The sequence below is a fragment of the Thermobia domestica genome, chromosome 12 (assembly GCF_964235325.1).
Source record: "Thermobia domestica chromosome 12, izTheDome1.hap1.1, whole genome shotgun sequence".
Classification (NCBI taxonomy): domain Eukaryota; kingdom Metazoa; phylum Arthropoda; class Insecta; order Zygentoma; family Lepismatidae; genus Thermobia; species Thermobia domestica.
The window spans coordinates 153775156-153796664 of record NC_137465.1 but is presented as its reverse complement, the minus strand read 5'-3'; the positions used below and the strand labels follow the sequence as shown (position 1 = coordinate 153796664).

Genomic DNA, 21509 nt, shown 5'->3' with positions numbered 1-21509 from the left:
GTTTAAACTCGGCTGGAGTCGAAAGCTGCTGTTTTTCACTAGCTGCCTAATTAAAAATAGCAATTTTCAGTTGATTTTATAGAAACCATAAATCTATTTTGAACACTTGCAGCTAGTGTTTTTATGATAAATGCTTATTTTTCTACTTGTGTGTACTTTAATTTTTAAATGTGGAAGATTGATTTTACCAATCGACTGTAATATTAATATCTACGCCAATATGGAGTCTGGATTTAGAAGAAAACTAGAAGTTGTTTAAGCAACGCCAAAAGAGATATTGGATATGGACGACCAAGCCCAAGCAGGGCCGCGGTGGCTCAGTGGTAGAGAATTCATCTCTGGTGCATGGTGTCCAGTAGCGTAGCTAGAGTTTTTTTCAGGGGGGGGGGGCAATGAAGGGCCCAAGAGGATTTTGAGGGGGACATCTCCAATATATATATATATATATATATATATATATATATATATATATATATATATATATATGTGTGTGTGTGTGTGTGTGTGTTTGTGTATTTAAGGTGAATGTTTCCATCTTTATTGTTCATGATTTTACTCTTTGAAAAACAGTGAAAATATAAGAATTTAGTACCTCAAACAACTAGGATTCATTAATGCAATTGATTTCTAATATAAGTAAATAGTTATTTAATCATGGCGTTTAAAATATGTGTAGTTGGTTGACTTAAGTGGAAGCAAATACACTTTTACAGGTAAAGAAAATAACTTATAGGTTCATGCCTCTACTTGAAGAGGATCTTTCTATTCGTGTGGGCAGCAGCAAACATATCCACAACTTGTTAAAGATCTAACGATTTAGCAATTTTCTTCTCAAAATAAAGTAACACTAAGTTTTTCAACCTATCATGAGTCATTGAATTGCGTATACAAGTCTTTAATCTTTTCAAAGAAGAGAATGATCTTTCACATGTAGCACTAGAAACTGATATAATCACAGAGATGATACCTAGCTTGTAGGTTTCTAGGAATGCGTTTTTGTAGACACAAAGAAGATCAACGAAATTCGTTAAGGAACCAGCTTTCGTTTTCTTCTCGTCTTCATACAACTTAATTGTTAGAGCAACCCACATTATGCTTTATTTCTTGTTTAATTATGCTTTTTTTAAATTATGCTTTATTGTTAATTTCAATGATTATTTTACATTAATCGTGTATAATGTATATTTATTATACATTAAATATTCTAAATATCTTGATCTATTTATTGATATTTTTTTGCAACTAGTTTCTCTCATATTTAATGAACTTTCTACTTAATTCATTGTAAAGAGATGTGCTTTGCTCGAATAAATTTTTTCTATCATTTGTGTGCGCCTTACAGGTACATATATACAGAAAGGGAAAGTAAAAGATGCCACCAAAAAGTACAGAAAGTGCTTAAGTTCAAAAAGTAAACATAACAATACAGTGACGACGCCAGAAGGGGGCAAGGGGGCGAGCGCCCCCATAGTAGCTACTTTTGCCCCCCTGACTGCCACTTAGACTGCCCCTCCAGACTCGTACAATCTTTAAACATTCTTCACGTAGTATTTTATATCAGTATCATAACCAATCTCATTGACAAATTGTAGTCTACTTTCCATGAATTTACTATGTGGCAGATTAATCCTCAAGTTTTCTTCTTTGAGCGTCTGGGTATGCACGCATATTTCTGTTTTCTAATTTAGCCCCTTTTGAGGTAAATTTTAGTTATACTTCTTTCTTATGATTTTTAATAATTGTGCCTAGCGAACAATAGTAGATTTGGTCGACTTGTTTTCTTCTCATTGGATCAACTTCGATTGGAAACAAAAGAAAGGTAAAATCAGTTACGTAACTTGTTTGTATTTATCCAGGTTTGAAGTTTTCAGTTTCATATTTTGTTTTATTTAAAACTTCTTTTTTCTGAAACATTATTCTCGGCTTCCAATATTCAGAGGATGTGCTTATAACAGCTTAGTTTGCAACTACCAGGGCTTAATTTTTTGAAGGAGATAAAAAGAGTTGAGTTTTCCCATCCTGCAAATGATAATAATAAAGTTATGGAAGAAATTGATTCCCAATAAAATGTATTGTCAGAGTGCTGATCTTTAGTTAGTAATTGGTTTATACTAGTGCTCCTTTACTTATTTTGTTTCAAAGTACTGACGTGACGTCTACCATATTGACTAGGAACTGCTGAAAAATTCGTAGCCCAACCCGGAAGGAGTGCACGTGGATTGGTGAAGATTTACTTCTTCTTCTCTTCCCCCGAGAGTCAATATACTACCTTGTACAGTGCTCCAGCTTTTGCAGAAAAGTTAAAGAAAATCTAGATTTCCTCGCAGCACTGTTCGTAGCACTATGCCCATCAGATCTAAAATGGCGTCTTTCAAGTGTTATTTAAGTTTGAGAAATAAGTACACGTAATAGTTAGACGGAGCTAAATCTGCGGAATAAGAATGATGATCTAGACATTGAAATCCTAGATTATGCAATGTCAGTTATGTTCGCAGGGGCTTGATGGACAGGTGTATTCTCCTGAAGGAACAGAATTCCTTTCTTTTCATTTTCCGCAGCGTTGAACTTTGAATTTTTCTTTCAGTTTTGTAAGTAATGTATAGATTCTGGATTAAATATCTGACCATTGAGGAGGTAGTCTACCACTCCATACTTATACCAGAAGAATGTTCCAAACAGTTTCTCAACCTACTTCTGTGTCTTGAACTTTTTGGGGCGATGGAGAAATGAGTGCTATTACTCCATTGACTGTTGTTCCGATTCAGGATCATAGTGGTACAACCATATTTCATCTATGGTTACTATTCGTCAGCGAAATTGATCAGCATTACGGTCAAACTGGGAGAAGACTTCTCTTAATGCCGTTACCCTTTTATTCTCCTGACATATATTTTGGGAACCCATTATGCCGAGAACTTGCGCATACCCAAGCCATTCTGAATTATGCTACCGACGAGTTCCAAAGAAATGCCCAGAATCTCTGACACAAGTTTTGCTGAGAAGGTAAAAACTGAGAAAGCGGGGTGCAGACCTCAGACTATAATAAATATATCGTGAGTTTACTATACACTTTAAAAACTATATAAATAATAGCTTAAATTATTTTTGTCACACAAAAACTGGGGTGGCCTAGGCCCTCCGGCCCCGGGCTATATCCACCATTGGCTGAAATGCTGCAATTTTCAAGAATAATGTCACAAATTGCATCCATGATTCCAGGAAGAGTCATTGCTTTTAATCATCCTGGATGTAAAGCATAATTTGTTGAGAAATTGCTACGTTTATAATAAGCCACTTACTTCTTCACCACCATATATAACGGAGGAGAGTCCCGTGGTGTTTCACTGATTTCCTAATTAATTTACTTCGGTGACTTTCCTTGGTGGAACAAAAATGTTATAACAGTAAGGATCTGGATGTTCGTGAAATTATCTGTTTGGGCACACATAATCACTTCAGAGGCCTGAGAAACAATAAGAATGTCATTATTAATATGAAACTTTATATTTGTATATACAGAGATATGTTTTTCTAAACTAGGTTTCATTTTTCTACCTAGTACCTACACTCCTTCTGGATTGGACTACGACATTTTCAGCAGCTCCTCGTAAATTCTCTCTCTGGCTGTCTCTCTCTCTCTACATATATATATATATATATATATATATATATATATATATATATATATAGAGAGAGAGAGAGAGAGAGAGAGAGAGAGAGAGATACGTAGCATATAGACGAATGTGTTACTTGTAGCATACGCGAAAGTAATTCAATTTATGTTTAGGCTTCAAAATTTTCATTGAAAAATATTTCATGTGCAGACGTTACTTATTTGTTAGTTACAAATTTTATTTGAAATAAGTTTAATTTATAATCATATAGATCTAACATAAAAACAGCAACGAAATACACAATGTAATGTAAAATAAGTCAAACGTAATAAATATGTCATTTTTGGTATGGCAAATAGCCCCCCCCCCGAAAATGTATCTGCTCCTCCTTTGCCCCCCTAAGAACTTAAAGCTGGCGTCGTCACTGTAACAATATAGTATGGAGTTCTTGCATACTATTCATTGTTGGCAGAAAAATTTTTTCTTTTACTTTTTTCTTTTCTCCACATCAAAGGATTTCACCGAAAAGTTTACAGAAATGAAAATAAGATTTTCATTGTTGCATTGTTATGTTCTCAATGATTTTGCATTGTAAATATTGGCTTTAAAAATATTAACACAGTATGTTAAACTTTCAGTTAAAGAGAATTTTCCAAGAATTGTGCTATATATTTTAAATTATGCTTTATGCTTTATTTTCTAAAATTATGCTTTTAAAACTAGTTTCCCAATGTGAGTGCATTTTGGCGTTCACCCAGTGTCGTGACCATAGTGCTCTCAAACGGGTCGGGTTGACCCGACCCGACCCGACCCGTGACCCGACCCGACTCGGATCGGGTCGGGTCAGTCGGGTCGGGTTGTCGGGTCGGGTCAGTCGGGTCAACTCGGGTCGGGTTGTCGGGTCGGGTCAGTCGGGTCAACTCGGGTCGGGTTGTCGGGTCGGGTCAGTCGGGTCGGGTTGTCGGGTCGGGTCAGTCGGGTCAACTCGGGTCGGGTTATTCGGGTCGGGTCAATCGGGTCAGCTCGGGTCGGGTTGTCGGGTCGGGTTATTCGGGTCGGGTTGTCGGGTCGGGTCAACCGGGTCAGCTCGGGTCGGGTTATCGGGTCAGGTCAATCAGATCGGATCACGGTTCGGGTCAGTCCGGTCGGGTCGGGTCATCGGGTCGGGTCAGTCAATTCGGGTCACGGGTCGGGTCGGGTCGGTCTTCAACCCGACCCGACCCGACCCGTTGAGAGCACTACCTGCAATCCTCTATAGTGAAAGTGGAGCCGCTAAGCAACACAAACTGTAAATAGCTATTGCATTCTTTGTAACATTTTTCATGGACACACTTCTTCAACGTTTGGCTTTATTCCAATTATCATTTAACGAAAGTCTATAATTATTAAAGAATTGCAACTGATCGACCCCAGCCCGGCCCGACCTGAAGAGAAATCAGTGTCGTCCAGCCGAAGCCCGGCCCGGCCCGGTCCGGCCCAAAGAAGTAACAGTGTCGGCCCGCCCAAGCCCGGCCCGGCCCAAAAAAATAGCAGAGTCGGCCCGCGGGCCGGGCCGGGCTTCGGGCCTCGGGCTGGGCCCGGCCCGTGCAGATCTCTACGCTATAGAACAAGAAGTAACTGCACTACACCAGTCTGGTAGAACCAACCAGATGACTGCCAACAAGCCTTCGCAAGCGAAACACTTCACAGGCAAGTAGCAGCTGATATGATAGGAAACTGACCCATACGAAGTGTACTACTGTAGTAATGAGGGTGTAATTACATTCTTTCAGCCATTAGTTCCGACTGGCACTAAATCTATTAGCCGTTTTCTGGAACTCCGTGTGTTTGTCTAATTTCAAACAGAAAACATGTTCACTGCTATGTAATGGGGCTGTTGTATACATCTTTGACTTGGAACTTTATTGAGACGAGAAACAGCTAACGCAAATTGCGACGAGACTACAAAGAAACTTGAGAGACTAGTATTACAGGTGACAAGAGACGAAATGTAATACAACATCTACAAAACGAAAAGAGAAAATCGTACTTTTGGACTTGTGGAAAAACTACAGCATCTTTTCCTTTGCTTAAACCAGATTTCGACATTTTAGTTTGTTATTGTGTATTCCCATCACTTTTTGTCGAGCCATACTCAGACACGAAATATTTCGGATCAGTCAGTGGTCTGTAACGCAGATTCGTCCTTTCGTAATTGCGTTCCATCTCTATCAGTTTCCCACGGTCATACATTCCCATCCAATCCGTAGCTCATGCTTTAGCAGACTCATGTTTTCTCCTCATTTAATTTAGATATTAGACATCTTTCTACTAAAAACAACTTTACTGTGTGTAATGGACGATTTTTCGTCGCATTTTTTTTTTTTTTTCAGATATGAAAATCACCCTATTTTTCTTTTGGAGCTACTCTTGCACCGCCTCTGTTTAGAATTCATTCCTACAATAATTAAAACTCCGGTATAAATAATGCATATTGCCTTTGACCGGACCTTAGTCCAACATTTCGTTCTCGAGTTACGGCCATTGTCGACCTGTTGCGACAAACATTCGGTTGCCTCTGTCTCCGAAACGACGACACAGTTCTGAGCATTTGTTCTTATTGTTAAATTGCTTCTTTTGTCATCGCTTATCATCACTCTAACCTTGTCCCCGGGTCACAGAAACATCCCGTATATAAGCCTGTGATATAGGGTGTTAATGAATTATACTAACAAACTGTAAGAGGTGGTTCCTCACATAAAAATGGGAAGCGAAATTCGTATAAACCTACGGGGGGGGGAGTGTGCATAGTTTTAGAACTAGGGTTGACCAAAATCTTCGAAAAGCTAAATTTCAACACGCGCCATTTCGAATTCGAGAAACCGTGGAATTGCGGTTCATATCAGCATAATGAAAGCCATATATACGTAATTCAAAAATGCATATTTCATCAAAGTGCTAATGAGTGTGCAAGGGATTCCTTACAGGATGTAATTATCAGACATACTCTCGACAGAATCATCAGGTAAGCTCTGACTTTATGTTGCGTCCAAAGCAGGCAAGAGATAAGCCTTGACAGCAGTGAACACGCAATGCTTCAGCTAGAAGTCGGAAATGTTAGGGATTGCCAGCACCACGATTCCTCGTTTTCGAAATAGTGTGCTGCAACGTTTTGTTTCACGCTTATACGTGAAAAATGAACGTAAAATATAGCGTGACAAGGAAAAGCAATATAATAACAATAATAATAATCAGCTACACTTTGTGATGATAATAGCTAATGCTGTGACTTTTCTGAATCTAGGCTATCTCCCGCTGGCCTAGTGGCTAGCACGTGCCCCTTTGATGCACGTTATCTTAGATTCAATTTCCGGTGTGTGAGCACAAACAAATCACAATCATAACCATGGGATATACTACTACTACTACTACTACTACTACTACTACTACTACTACTACTACTACTACTACTACTACTACTACTACTACTACTACTACTACTACTACAAGGTCTGTCCTAAAAATAATGCGAACATTTTTATTTTAAAAAATATTGAACCGATTCGTACAATTACTCAATATTCTTTGAAATACATCCCTCGTACTTCAACACCCTTGTTCCAACGCGATTTTCATGCTTCCACGCGTCCTGGAAGTCAGTCACAGGGATGTCCTTTAGTAACCTCGTAGTAGCCGCCTTGATGTTCTCCAGGGTCCCCAAATGCTGTCCTTTGAGAGATTTTTTAACCTTCGGGAACAAAAAGAAGTGGGTAGGGACAAATCAGGACTAAGGCGGCTGGCGGAGCGTTGAGATGCCGACTTTGGTCATAAAGGTGGTCGGGCTGGGAGCATTGTCATGATGCAACTTCCAGGACTTCTTGATCTCGCGCCTGACACGGTTGACCCGTTGCTTTTGCCTTTTCGGTACTTCGACGTAGAATTTGGCATTGACTGGTTGCTGCTCGAGACTTTTTTCCATCTTCATTTCGATCGAGCACTCACACAAGAGTTCACTGAAATAGGTACTGTGACACTCCAGGAGCTGAAGCTCGGAGCCGACTGGTACTGGTCGCGCTGCAGTGTTGCCAACAACCTCTGAAGAAAATAGGCTAGATGGCCTTCAGAAATAAGTTTTTTTACGCCAAAAATGGCTAGATTTTAAACTGCTAACCTATAACTCACATTGTAGATTTTAAACCCCCTTTTCTGTGTGTAGGATTATAAGTGAGTTATAGTAAAATTTGAAATATTGAATTTTATTCTCTGAGGACTAACAAGCAACATACACGACTTTAAATTACAATAAATAATGGGACTCATCTCATTTGCGAAAGTCAATAGCCATATTATCAGTTGAATTGAAATAAGTCATCATCGATGACGTCGCAAATAGCCAAGGCGCTGGAACTGGATGCACCATCGATGGATTGTGGATTGGTTATATTTCTGTAGACTACCATTGTCCCAATTTTCAGAAATTCTTCTTTCGGAAGGTCATAGTCCTTACAAACATTTCTTATACCTCCATACACCCATATGAATCATCATGATTGCACTAAGAGTTTTCAAGCTAATTAGATTTGCTATTTGCTTCCTTTAATAAACAAAAACAATCTCTGTGGCTTGAAGAATATTTTCAAAGTAAAAGTATTTTTGAAGTAACTTAACGGCTAATAAAAAAAACAAATATGATAAAAGAGTTTCATAAAATAATCTACAGTCTGTTACAAAATAACTGCACCACCTGCTAAAATGTCAAGGTTTTATATTCCCTTAGAAAATTGTTAATTAATTTCATCTCTAAAGGGGCTTAACATATCATACAATTGTTCGCCATTGCATTTTGATACGTTTTTGTTTATTGCTACTCATAAATTTTGTGTGATCTTTGCCCAACAGGTGGCAGTGCATTCATTATGCAAGTGGTTGCGTCATGTATGCACAAGTGAATGGTGATCCGCTGATCGTTTGTTGATCAAAATTTGTTCTGTACGTAACCTTTTGTGCTTATGAGTTATTGTTTATGATATGTATATGATATTTGTGATTGATCCTCTATAGTTAGTGTGATTATGTACTAGAAATGGGTAAAATACTGAACGACACATCCCCTCGTAAAAAAGGGAAGATACTGGCGTTGTACCATCGTGGCATTTCGCAATGTCAAATTGCAAAACAACTTGAACTGCATCATACAACGGTTGGTAGTTATTAAAAATCATATAATGTATAATATGCCCTCTTTGAGAGACAAATGTGGCCGAAGGCGAAAAACAAGCCCACGGATAGACAGAAAAGTTAATTCTAATTTGACAAGCAGAACATCGTCTTCACGACTAATTTCTCAAACTGTGTCCGATGATACAGGTATTAGTGTAAGCTACGTAACAGTTGTTAGACGGCTAAAGGAACAAGGAATTCGGACGAAAACACCTAGAAAGAAGCCGATACTTAACGCAAATCACGTAAGAGCTAGGAAACACTTTCTTACCATGTACGAAGCGTCGAGTGTTGAAGAAAGGGAACAGGTGATTTTCTTCGTTCAAAAAAGTTTGGGGTGCTCGGGAATGACAGTGGCGTCCGACTATGGTTGAGAAGTGGGGAAGAACTTAATAGCGATTGTATATCACCGACAGAGAAGTTTGGTGAGAGTGTAATGGTGTGGGACTTTTTCACGTCTGAAAGTGTCGGAAGACTAGAAATTTGCAACAGGTCAGTTAATGCACAGTATTACATGGACATTTTAAAACGTAAACTTCTAGCAATAGCAAAGGATCATTTCTCAGGCAAGAAACTTAGATTACTTCACATTTCAAGATGATAATGCGCCGTGTCACAGAGCTGCTCTGGTTAGGAAGTGGTTTTCAGACATGCATATCCAAAGGTTGTGGTGGCCACCTAACTCTCCAGACATGAATCCTGTTGAAAATGTATGGCATATCATGTCTCGCAAGCTTTCAGGGAAGTGCTTCCAAACAAGGAAGGAGCTTATTGAAGCTGTGGTGCAAGTTTGGTTCCATGAGTTAGACGAATCCTTGTGCCAGTCTCTCGTACACAGCATGCCAAGTAGATTGGCAGCACTGAAAGCGGCACATGGGAAAATACAAAGTACTGAACAGGGTATATACACAGTTAAGGCTTTTATACACTTAACAATTCTGTTTTAGAAAACTCGCATCCATTTCTTGTTCATTAATGGGATGTTAACATGTGCCCATACAATGGATTGGTCATTTCTGGAGAGAATTGATAATGTAGATATAGCTGTAGAGCAGTTTAATGAATGAAAACAAATATGTTCATACTTTTTGTAATAATGGCTATTTGTAACTTATTATTACATAATATATTGTATTTGAATCTTTTGCCTCTCTATATGTAGTAGATAAAACACCAAACGATGTATAGAAATAATTTGAAACCATTGCAATTAATATCTGTAATAATATATATATATATATATATATATATATATATAACAATTCGCAAAATGTATCGATTTTTCTTAGATGGTGCAGTTATTTTGTAACAGACTGTATATTTAAGGCTATAAGCATGTTTATTCATGTTTATTCCCGTGATTTGTATGCCTCTCCAAATAGGCAAGATTTAGCCAAAAATAGGCTAAATTGGCATCACTGTCGCGCTGTGTTCCCAAGACTCCAGCTACCCTTCCGTGCAAGCGGCAACGCTGTGCGACGGATAGTTGCGGCAGAAGAAAATGGGACGCATTAATTTCGGGACAGGCCTTGTACTACTACTACTACTACTACTACTACTACTACTACTACCACCACTACTACTACAAGTACTACTACTACTACTACTACTACTACTACTACTACTACTACTACTATTGTCCGTTCACTGTAGCTTGGCGCTGTGTTTTGACACAAAACCTGGCCAGCGAATCTTAGCAGTCCTTCCCCTACTTTCCCCTTATAGCAGTTGTAACAGTGGAACTAACTCATCAATTTTAGCACTAGTAGGGTTTGGTATTTGCAAGTTGCGTAAATTTCGAAAGAGTTTACTTCTTCTCTAATCAGGACCGTAACTTGTGTGGGACAGGGGAGGGGCAACTTCCCCCCAGGGATGTTCCCCGCTGTTCGAAGGGGCCCATTTGGAGACGAAATTTTCTTAATCCATATACAATACGAACATGAAATTATAAATGAAGCATTAAACAGTTTCACTACATTACATAAAGCAGCGCACAAAAGGTAAATAAAACAAAAGTGAGCCTTGTGCCCACTTCAGTAAGAAACGTCTATTATTAGGGGCCCTAGAAATAACATTTATTCGTATGGCTTTGAGATTTGTCAATGTTGTCCCCTTAATTAATTTGTCATGTATGGAATGAGCCCAAGGGCGTAAGTAGCGGCCCCGCAGACCTTGCCGTGAGGGAGGGCCGACAGGCTCCGGGGGGCATAAATAGTAAGAAAAAGTTAGAAAGAGGGGGGGCAAGAATGAGAAAAACTTTTTCTAGGAGGCCCAAATACACATATTAATGCTTGCCCCCCAGAAAAAAAAATATAAGTTACGGCGCTGTCTCTAATGTGAATTTATTGGTACACTTCTGCTAATAGTTAACTATATCAGGTTGGTCTCTTTAAACCGGTTGGGCCGTGGAGAGAAACAATATTACAGGAGGATAGTATTCATATTTTAAGAAGGTGGGGAAAGGAGAGCAAGGGTGAGAAAGATGAGAAGAAAGAAAGAAAGAGAATGAAAGAAACAATTCTACATTTACTTCATAATGAATTTAAACACACATAAACGAAAAAGGGATGTCGGAACCCACCACCATAATATTTGTGGAAGTGTTGACAACATAATATTCTGAAGTAATATATTTCCCGCCAATTCTGGGGCCTCGGTGTTTGGCCCAATTCTGGCCTTGCAGCAGTGGCGGATCCAGGGGGGCGATCATGGCGATTGCCCCCAGGAAAGGAACCTTTCTCATTTTATATACTTAAATAAAACCCAATCCCAGAGTTTGGAGCTCTTAAAAATAGCTCTAAGTAGCAGTATTAAAACTCACCGCCCTCAAGAAGTCCGTCCTGGATCCGCCCCTGCCTTACAGAAGCTACTATCTAGTCATTCACCTCGTGGGACTGAGGAAAACCTTAATAAGGAATACCGGCCAGAGCCGCGTTGATGCCCACGCTCGATCTACCTATTTTAATGCCTTTTTTCGTGTTGCACAGTGTCTGTTAAGGGCACCCAAACAGGGCAAATGTGTACAGCTTTAAAATGTTTAAATGTTAAAATTCGCTTTATATTGTACTTTGAACACTTAATTCAATGTGTATTATATTCTTCTTACAGCAGCATGGTTTATTTCCTAATACTTTAAGTCTATGGTTGTTAGTATTTATAATTATTGCATCATACTAATCCTTCTCAAAGCTCGTTTAATTAGTATGAAATTCTACACTTAGCAGTTTGCAACATTGCAAACCTTCACCAACAGGCAATATGTGGGAAGAATATTTCCACCTATACTCGCATCGAAATTCCCAGCCCTTGTTTACAATCAGTACAATATGTTTCTGTCGCCTTATCATGAAAACAACGCTGTCCAGCGAACCTAACGGTCTTCGCTACCTCTGTTTATTGTTTACAACACAAACTGCCATATTCCAATATTGCCAGGCGTACAAGGTTTTCGCACACTTTCGAACAAGAACACTTGTACAAAATTGAGTGTGCATTATATGTAAAATTGTATTACATAATAACTAACTCAATTTTTCATAACATTAATATCTCAGTCATCTCAAAAGCAGCAATTTATGTAGTAATAGCACTTGGTCCATGGCTGTGCAGAAGTAGGTACATTCGGTTCGGAGATTCATGTGCCTGGCAACCATGAATTAACCATGTAGGGGTGAGAAGCAAGGTTTTGACGCTCGCACTACAATAGTTGTTTGTAAACAATCTTCCATCCTAGAGTGAACAGACAATACTACTACTACTACTACTACTACTACTACTAATAATAATAATAATAATAATAAAAATAATAATAATAATAATAATAATATAATCCTATCTACTGACATTACCGTATGCACTATTATACGTTGAACCCAAACGGTCACGACATGTAAGTTTCAGTTTTGTTTTTGTAACCCATAATAATATGTAATTGCAACACTGCGTTCTAGTCCAACTACATCAAAATAATGTTGGTAGAAGACAAATAAATCATGTTTTCTACAAATGCTATTAATACTAGTCTTTTAACTACATGTATTTTCGTCTTTTTTGTAGTTGTTTAGGCAGTTAGGAACTAAAAAGTTCCTGTTGGAAACCAACCAAATCACATTGATGAAAATTTATATTACATGTCGGGACAAACAGCAGCTATTCAGGTTAAGTTTTACAGACTCATGGTATATATATATATATATATAATGGCTTTTTCCCCCAACGCTTTACTCTCGCACGCTCATATATGCTATATATGTGGTTGTAATTTTGATATATTGAGTCTCAGCAATATAGTATGCATCTACAGGGTTACCAAACGCTTAGAATTTTGACAACATGTACTATATCTACATCTATATCTATATTAATACTTGCATATGGAGGATCTTTTTTTCTTCTTCGTAGTAGTTAAATTGAACTTTCGAAATAAAATCTTATCATGTTTGCGTTTTCAGGAACAACGAGAAAGTAGACTTGCATGACTCAATTAAGCTCAAAATACGAGCTCGTAATTGCTTATAAATACTTCTTCATGAAAACAGATAAATCAAAAGTTAACAAAACGTTTCCCACTGGTTTAGTGGTTGATGTTGTGGTGTAGTTGAGCGGTTTGAGTTATTAGCTAACGATCGTGAGCCGCAACACATTGGGGGTTCACAATGATGGAATTGGTCATGGGATACCGGGTCAATTGAATAATGATTTTCAGTAATGCAGGTCTGGGTCTCCCTTCTCAGAGCCTTCTTTGACCCGGAAGCAGTGGAAATATCATCTCCGCAACATTACTGCAGAATTTTATAGTTGATTTATGATGTTCAATACTAGAGTTCGAAAAGTTATTTGCTTGATTCCTGGTGTGACATTTCTCAATCAAGAAACCATGTCTTGAATATTTCGTATATATTTTTTCATGTTTATTCCCGTGTTGCTTTAATATTGAAAAACGTTACATTGGTTTTTGAACATAGACTATCCAAAAGATTTAACAAAACACTGTTTGGACTTAGCGGCATCTTTTATAATCTACACGACAAGTTTTACAAGTTGGCTCGATTAAACTTTGTCGATCCTTCATAAGAAAAGAAAATATGTAAATAATTTTTCTTGGATTCTCATGCATTTATACCCTAATGAACCTTGTAGTTATCTTTCAGTACAATGGGTTAACACAGAGAGACACAATAACGAGCAAGAAAGACAATCATAGATTTAGTGAAAAGAGAGAGAGAGAGGAAGAGGAAGAGGAGAGAATTGTGTTTGTTAGAATTAGATTAGCAATCTCACATATTCCCCATGTTTATGACAATGTTTCGTTGTCTCTGGGTCATACGGAGTCATTCTGGATCATAGGGCTGTCCAGGTTACACTCGGTCATGGATCTGGTGGGTTATGAATCTGACTGTCTCTGGATCTTCCGGATAACGCGGGTCATAAGGTTCGTGTTTCCGTTCCATCATTGGGTTCGAGTCTCTCTGAAGAGCATGGATGCACTTTTAACTGCTCGCGAAATTTCTGTTTCTGTCTCTGTCATATTGGATGAAATAGTAAAGACAATAAATTGAAGACGGAGACAAAATACTTAATTTGGGGTGAATTTTAAAAATAATTTTTAAAAGTGGCTACCGCGTGCGCCTTTGATGCACGTGATCTCGTGTTCGATTAACGATAACAGAGCATTGAAATTCGAACAGATTACGGTTGTTCAGATTCCATCTAAAACTGTAGGCCACGTCTCACATAATCTCGGTACTGAAAAGAGACGCTAAACTTCAACAAAAATTAATAAATCAACTTAGTTTCTTCAGTACGCTTTTCACAACTTTTTTTTAAAAAAATAATTTTTAAAGCAATTTGGTTTACCATATCTCCTGTGTATATTTACTCTGTCCGTGCGTTCGTTCGTCAGGGAGACAAAAAATTTAGAACTGCTTGATGGATTAGTACTGAGCAAGATGTAGAAGGTAAAATATTAAGAATCGATTTCATTTATTAATGTGATATTGAAACCAGAAGTGATAAGAATCAACAATTTCCGGTTTTATGTTAATCACTATAGAAAAATCGGTAATAGATAGTGAGAAGCGATTTCCTGCTGTCCATGAAGTAAGTATACCAAGAAGCATTTCACTCTGTACTAAAAACAAAAGTGATAGAAATACATTATAACTTCTTGTTTCAACTTTCAGTATGTATCATCCTCCGTTATTTTTTTGAGTTACCTATGTCTTTGAAAATTCTACGAATTAGATGTAGCGTTATTTCTGTGTATAATTATTGTAAAGTTGATTTCTATAATTTGTACAAGAATTAGGAGAATGCAGTGGGAATAAATAAGTATCTATTAAAATCCGAACGATGATCTATGTTACTTTAACACAATACTAAATAAGGCAATTAAAATCAAAGTTCTTAAAAGAAAATCATACAACAAACGGTCGTGTCCATATTAGTTTACCCGAAAGAAACAATTTTATACACAAAGAAAAGAAATCTTTCATTATTATTACACCAAATTCGTTGAATTACGTAAAAAATTGAAAAGTGTGGTCAATTAATCGTACAAATCACTTGTATTATACATGAAGTGGAGAATAATATTCGCGAAGACGCAGTTGGACAGTTTGGTTAGCACATTGATTTACTATTGTCATTAATTCCGGCTTTCAAGATTGGATATCATTTTCTCTTAATCCAAGTAGCTTACATATTTTCTGAAGCACCGAAAATTCTTTGTCCCCACTGGGAAACGAAAGCGGGTTACGCGCATCAAAGGTACGCACACTATCTACTCCAATACTTTGGAATATATACTTAATGTCTTTATAGGCCTAGTTAATTAAAAAAAGAAATTATAACATGAATTGGTCAGAATCACAAGAACTGGGGCCATGGTGACTGGGGACTCAGTGGCATCGGCGCAATCAGTCTTTGACATTGGGTGGGACGGGTAAGACCGTTCCCATCTATCTATCTATCTATCTATCTATCTATCTATCTATCTATCTATCTATCTATATATATATATATATATATATATATATATATATATATATATATATATATATTAACGCGATGTCCAAAATATTTATGAAATTTAAGTCAATGCTGTGGAGGATCAGGGGAACAAAGTTGTCTTCAACATTGGGAGGCGGATAGATTCAGGGGCAGATCCAGGACCGACTTCTGGAGGGGGGGCGGTGGGTTGTCATACTGCTACTTTTAAGGGCTCCAAACTTTGGGATGAGTTTTATTTATATATATAAAATAGGAAAGTTTCTTCTTCTGGGGGGCGATCGCCTCGATCGCCCCCCCCCCAGGTCTGCCTCTGGGTAGATTTGAGGTTTATCCTGAGGGAGGGAGGATGAGACTCATATTACGGTGAATCTGATTTCTGAGATGGACCTCTTGTATATTATATATCAGGCGATGTAGGTGAAATAACAGTCAAACACAAATCACGAAGGGCGCGGTGGCTCAGTGGTAGAGCGTTCACCTCCGGTGCTTGGGGTCCCTGGTTCGATCCCAGCTCGCCCAGTGTGGACTTTGTGGTGGATAAACATCGTGCTCTTTGGTTTTCTCGGGGTTCTCCCGTTTCCTCCCACTTTCTTCATTCCACCATTTCATTCATTTCTCATCATCACCGTCTCCTTTTGCCTAACCGGCATAAACGTGGGAAGTTCATAAACTGAAACTGAAACTTAAAGATTTCATTTTCAAACACAAATCACATTTCTCCTCGAAAAACACATTTCAAATCGGATTATTGGGAAGCGTCCTCCCAGTTCCAAGATTGAAGGGACATGTCCCCCTCATCCCCCCGAGATTTGCGCCAGTGCTCACTGGTAGAGAGTTCTCCTCTGACGAGTGGGTTCACTGTTTCGATCCCAGCTCCTGCCAATTGTGCTTTGTGGTGCACAAACAGTGTGTGCGTGAGTTTTCTCTGGATTCTCCTTTTCCTCTTACTTTCGTCATTGCACCATTATCGGCCTATGTTTAGCAGAAGGGGTCCAGCTCTTTTCTCTAAAAAATGTTACAATTTTGGTAATTTCTGCTCACATTCGGTTAGTTTGGGGTAGGGTTGGTTAGTTTAAGTTAGGTTAGGCTAGTTTAGGTTACGTTAGGTTAGTTTAGCTTATGTTATATTAGTGTAATAATCCCGCATAATTTTCCAAAAAATGATAGAATTTCGCTTATTTCTACTAATATTACGTTACTTTAGGTTAGTTCAGGTTAGCTTACGTTGGTTTATGTTAGGTTAGGTTAAATTTGGTTACGTCATGTTACGTCTAAGTACTTGTATCACTCATTTCTCCTGTAAATTTTGCGTTTTTTACGTGCTTCTGGACCCCTTGTACTAAACATACCCCCCATTATCACCTATCTCATACATAATGGTAATACGTTAAACTAAGGAAAAAGAAAGAAAAGAAAATGAACATAAGAACTAGTAACTTTCGCGAAGACTGAAATCCGATGTATTGGGAATATTAGAACTAGGGGATAATTCATGAGAAAAACAATTTATGTATAGATTACACTCTAACTATAAGAATGACATGTTACTTCTTTCTTATTTTAAATTGTAAAGTCATGATGGTACAAGGACCTGGCGAAAAATGCTGAAGGGATAAGGGAAAAATCCCAATACTTAATATTTTTGGAAGAAAATTATCGATTAGTCAGTTACTGGGGTAAGTAAAATGACATTATTGTCATAAGTTCTCAAATTATTTACAGTAATTCATATGTAATTAACATGTCCTCTTTATGATACATATTAGCGATATCCCTAATTCCACATAATTTAATAATTCGGGATGCTCTAGGTCGAAGCATTCCAGTGTGACTTTTTGTTATTATTATTATTATTATTATTATTATTATTATTATTATTATTATTATTATTATTATTATTATTATTATTAGCCTATTATTATTATTATTATTATTAACTCTCCTATTTTTTCTCCCGAGTGGTCCCGGGTTCGATTTCCGGTGGGACCAGTCGGTCGGAAAATGTGAAAGCTTTTTCAAGCCAGCCATCCTGATTGAAGTGGTGACAAATCATCCATACCAGGCAAATGCCGTGATGGTACCTAACGTATAGGTACCAGGCCGCTACCTTCATTTCCTTTCCTCGGATAGTGTGATCGCCGAGGAACGTTCATCCCTCATACATGCAGGACTAACATGGCCATAGAGAGGCCGAAAACCCAGAAATCTAAATCCTCCTAAGTCCTATTTTTCTCCCCACTTTGACTGAAAATTTCGCAGCTGCATGGTACAAAGTATATTTAAATGTTCCTTCATTTTCTAGACATTGTTTTCTATGTTGGCCAGGGACGTGTACAGGGGTTAAGTCCTGGGACCGGACCTTCGAAATCCTGACTTTTGTTTTTATTAAATTTTGTGTAATTTTAGGGCTGATTTTACAAATTTTAAATTTATCCTCATATTGAGTTTTAATCTCCTCCCCTCTGAAGAGCTTTGAATCTTTCCCTAGATAGATTCCTGCGTATGCGCCTGATGCTGACTGACTGCAATTCGATACCTATAACAGTACTTGTAAAATTATTACAAAGTGACTTAATTGTCTATTATAATTTAATTACAACAGTTTATCTAACATAAATAATTTCCAGCTACTGTTCTTTCAATTTGACTCGTTAGTTTTTTTTGTTTGTTTGTTTGTTTGTTTTTTTTAAACTCATTTTTTAAAGTTTATTTCTGTCTGGAAGCGATCAAAAGTCATCATGTCATTACATTGCGATCGTGGCAAGTTAATAGGAATTTAAACATCTAAAATGCATCAACTGGTTACTAACCTTTAGAGTGAGTAAAGGAAAAGGCACTGGATAAACTGGATCCACCTTTGTCAGCTTATATGTATATTCTATGCGTTTAGAACGAAAAATATAATGAAGAGTTATAAAAAAAAAACAAAAAAACATTATTACCATAAAACATGTTATCTTACTAATGCTGAAAAATAATTGAAGATTAGTTTTGAAAATATTATTAATGATAATCGCTACCTACCTTCATGATCTTCCCGCCCATCTACCAGTCGTACAGCACCCTCTTTCCTCTTCAAGCTCTTCAAGTACTTCCTAATAAGCCGCGCTTTCTTTTCTCGACTGTGTTTTGTTCGTTTTTTGCCTCTGGCGTCGACATTTGAAACCAATATTAGAAATACTATACATATCACTAATACAACACTTAGTTTTAAACCGAATATTGCCCGTGGCATTGTTAATTTCAAAAAATAATTGCTTCTGAAAATACAATTTTTAAACAAATAATACGGTAGTTAATATATATGATATGTAATTGCGATTGCAAAAGACTAGATGAGATGTTTGAACAGTATCACAGAATAAGCGTTCGTTGATTCTTTTTTTGTTTCTTCTCGGAGTGGCATCACTTTTCACGCAGTTGCGATTTTTTATGGTATCAGACTAGTCTAGAGATTGTGGTTGCTAGCTTCTCGCATGGTGATTGAGAAACTAAATATACCTGTTACACAAGTTCCAGTCTTCTTAGGAACATAACGTCAAGATTTCTCGTACTTGTACGAGCACTTCTCTATAAAGGTGGTATAATGTTGTCTGTGTTCGGAAATAGCACATACATGCATTTGCACACACACATTCTCACGTTTTCACACACACATATATGTATATCTACATACATTTCTTGCAGCCAAATCAAATCATTTCGCAAGAGTTCTTCGCAAACCGATCAAACACAGACTTAAAATCTTGCTGCCTAAGAAGTGGCATATCGGCATTTCATTGCATATGTGTTGTTGAGTAGTCGTCCACTATATAAACATACACAAACACATACAGTCGCACTTTATACTAAATGAAGAGCCCGAGACGACTAGCGAATCTTTTAACTGCCTCTTAGCCAACCGTCTTCAATGACAATATTCCAACCGCTTCCAGTTTCGATAGTGAAATGATTTTCTTTCGTGTAAAAGACCTTGTGTGGGCAAAGAATGCAGGTTCTTTTCAGGCCTCAAAGAAGATAGCAGACGAAAAATTTTCATCCCACACCAAAGTGACTGACATTAAGACAGATGTTCTCGACAAACATGACCGAGATTTCTGTTATGAGTCTACGTGACTGGAAACACTTACCAAATGATACATACATAACTCCTGCCTCCCAACCCACAATCTCAGTCTTTCCACTCCTACTTCATAAACAGCTGGTTATATTTCCTACTCCCGATGATTTAAAGATTTTGGAATCTTTCGAACAGCTCATATGTCTTTTTTTATCTTTTCTTCACGCTTTCTTTTATTTCCTAACTTCCGTTCGTACTTAAACGATATTTTAAAAAGAAATATTGAGAAAATGGGAACATTCACAAGCACCTCTTCATGTGAAGTATCAAATAAAAATAGGAAGACGACAAGTACAAAGAAACAAATAAGAAATAAAAGAAAAAGTGGATGTGATTCATCAGTTACGACATAGAAAAAAGGAAAGCCAAACATAGATTGTTAGGTCTTACAAAGGAAAAAAGAAGCAACTTTCGCATTGTTAAACAGGCCATTTTTGGCAGAACAAATTTGTTAATATCTCTGACGTCATTTTCTTTAGATGTCTAAAAGGCAGCAAGAAGCGTACTTAAATTTTTTCAACACGAAAAAACGTTTGTGTCTGAATTGTTTCAATTACTTGAAAATCTACGCCTTTACTAGTCCACCCCTATTGCGTAAAAGAACAAAACTTAGCAAAAACGTCAAATTTGGACAGAATGCTCCCTTTGTCACGCAAGCAAGGGATAAGGAAGGTTTTTTTTTAGGGATGGCCAATTCCGGAATTTTTACTTTCCGGAATCCGGAAAGTAAAATCGGAAAATTCCGGAATTCGGAAAAATTCCGGAATTCGGAAAAATTCCGGAATTCGGAAAAAATCCGGATTTCAGAAAAATTCCGGATTTCGGAAAAATTCCGGAATTCGAAAAAATTCCGGATTTCGAAAAAATTCCGAATTTCAGAAAAATTCCGGAATTCGGAAAAAATCCGGATTTCGGAAAAATTCCGGAATTCGGAAAATTCCGGATTTCGGAAAAATTCCGGAATTCAGAAAAATTCCGGAATTCGGAAAAATTCCGGAATTCGAAAAAAATCCGGATTTCGGAAAAAATCTGGATTTCGGAAAGATTCCGGAATTCAGAAAAATTCCGGAATTCGGAAAATTTATTTTTTCGTTTTGTAATCCTAAGAATTTTGTTCAAATGCAAACGAACAAATTTCCTTTTTGTAATCCTAAGAATGTATGATGCAAGTTAAGCTGAAACTTACATCCTAAAGTATACACTACTCAATCTTCCCATGGTTAATGAGATGTAGTCCAAAAGTACGATGCACTCCTAATATTTAATTTTTGTTTTATTGTGATATTGTCCAGAGGTAATACATATATCACACTGAGATAAACAACTTGACAGAATGAAGATATCATAGGTAGTTTTCCAGAAAATCGTGAGAAACGAATTTTTATGAAGTTAAAGTATGCGTCGCTTGTTGCCAGTGTGATGCAATTGATAACTTTTATGCTGGAATAGTATTATTATTATTATTATTATTATTATTAATCGTTTATGTACTGTAAAAGAAAAATATGAACCGTTAAGTAGTAGATTTTATCTGTTGTTTTTTGATATCTTCTAACAGTAATAAC

General features: G+C 37.4%; 1 protein-coding gene across 1 annotated transcript in view; it reads right to left on the bottom strand.

Annotated features, from left to right (window-relative positions):
* The window catches only part of LOC145666744 (lysyl oxidase homolog 2-like), a 205882-nt gene extending 185927 nt beyond the window's left edge, over positions 1-19955 (bottom strand). Inside the window, exon 1 of the mRNA XM_081734287.1 lies at positions 18849-19955. Coding sequence (XP_081590413.1) covers positions 18849-19059 — 211 coding nt within the window. The 5' untranslated portion in view covers positions 19060-19955. The remainder of the gene's footprint in view (positions 1-18848) is intronic.
* Positions 19956-21509: the final 1554 nt, after the last annotated feature.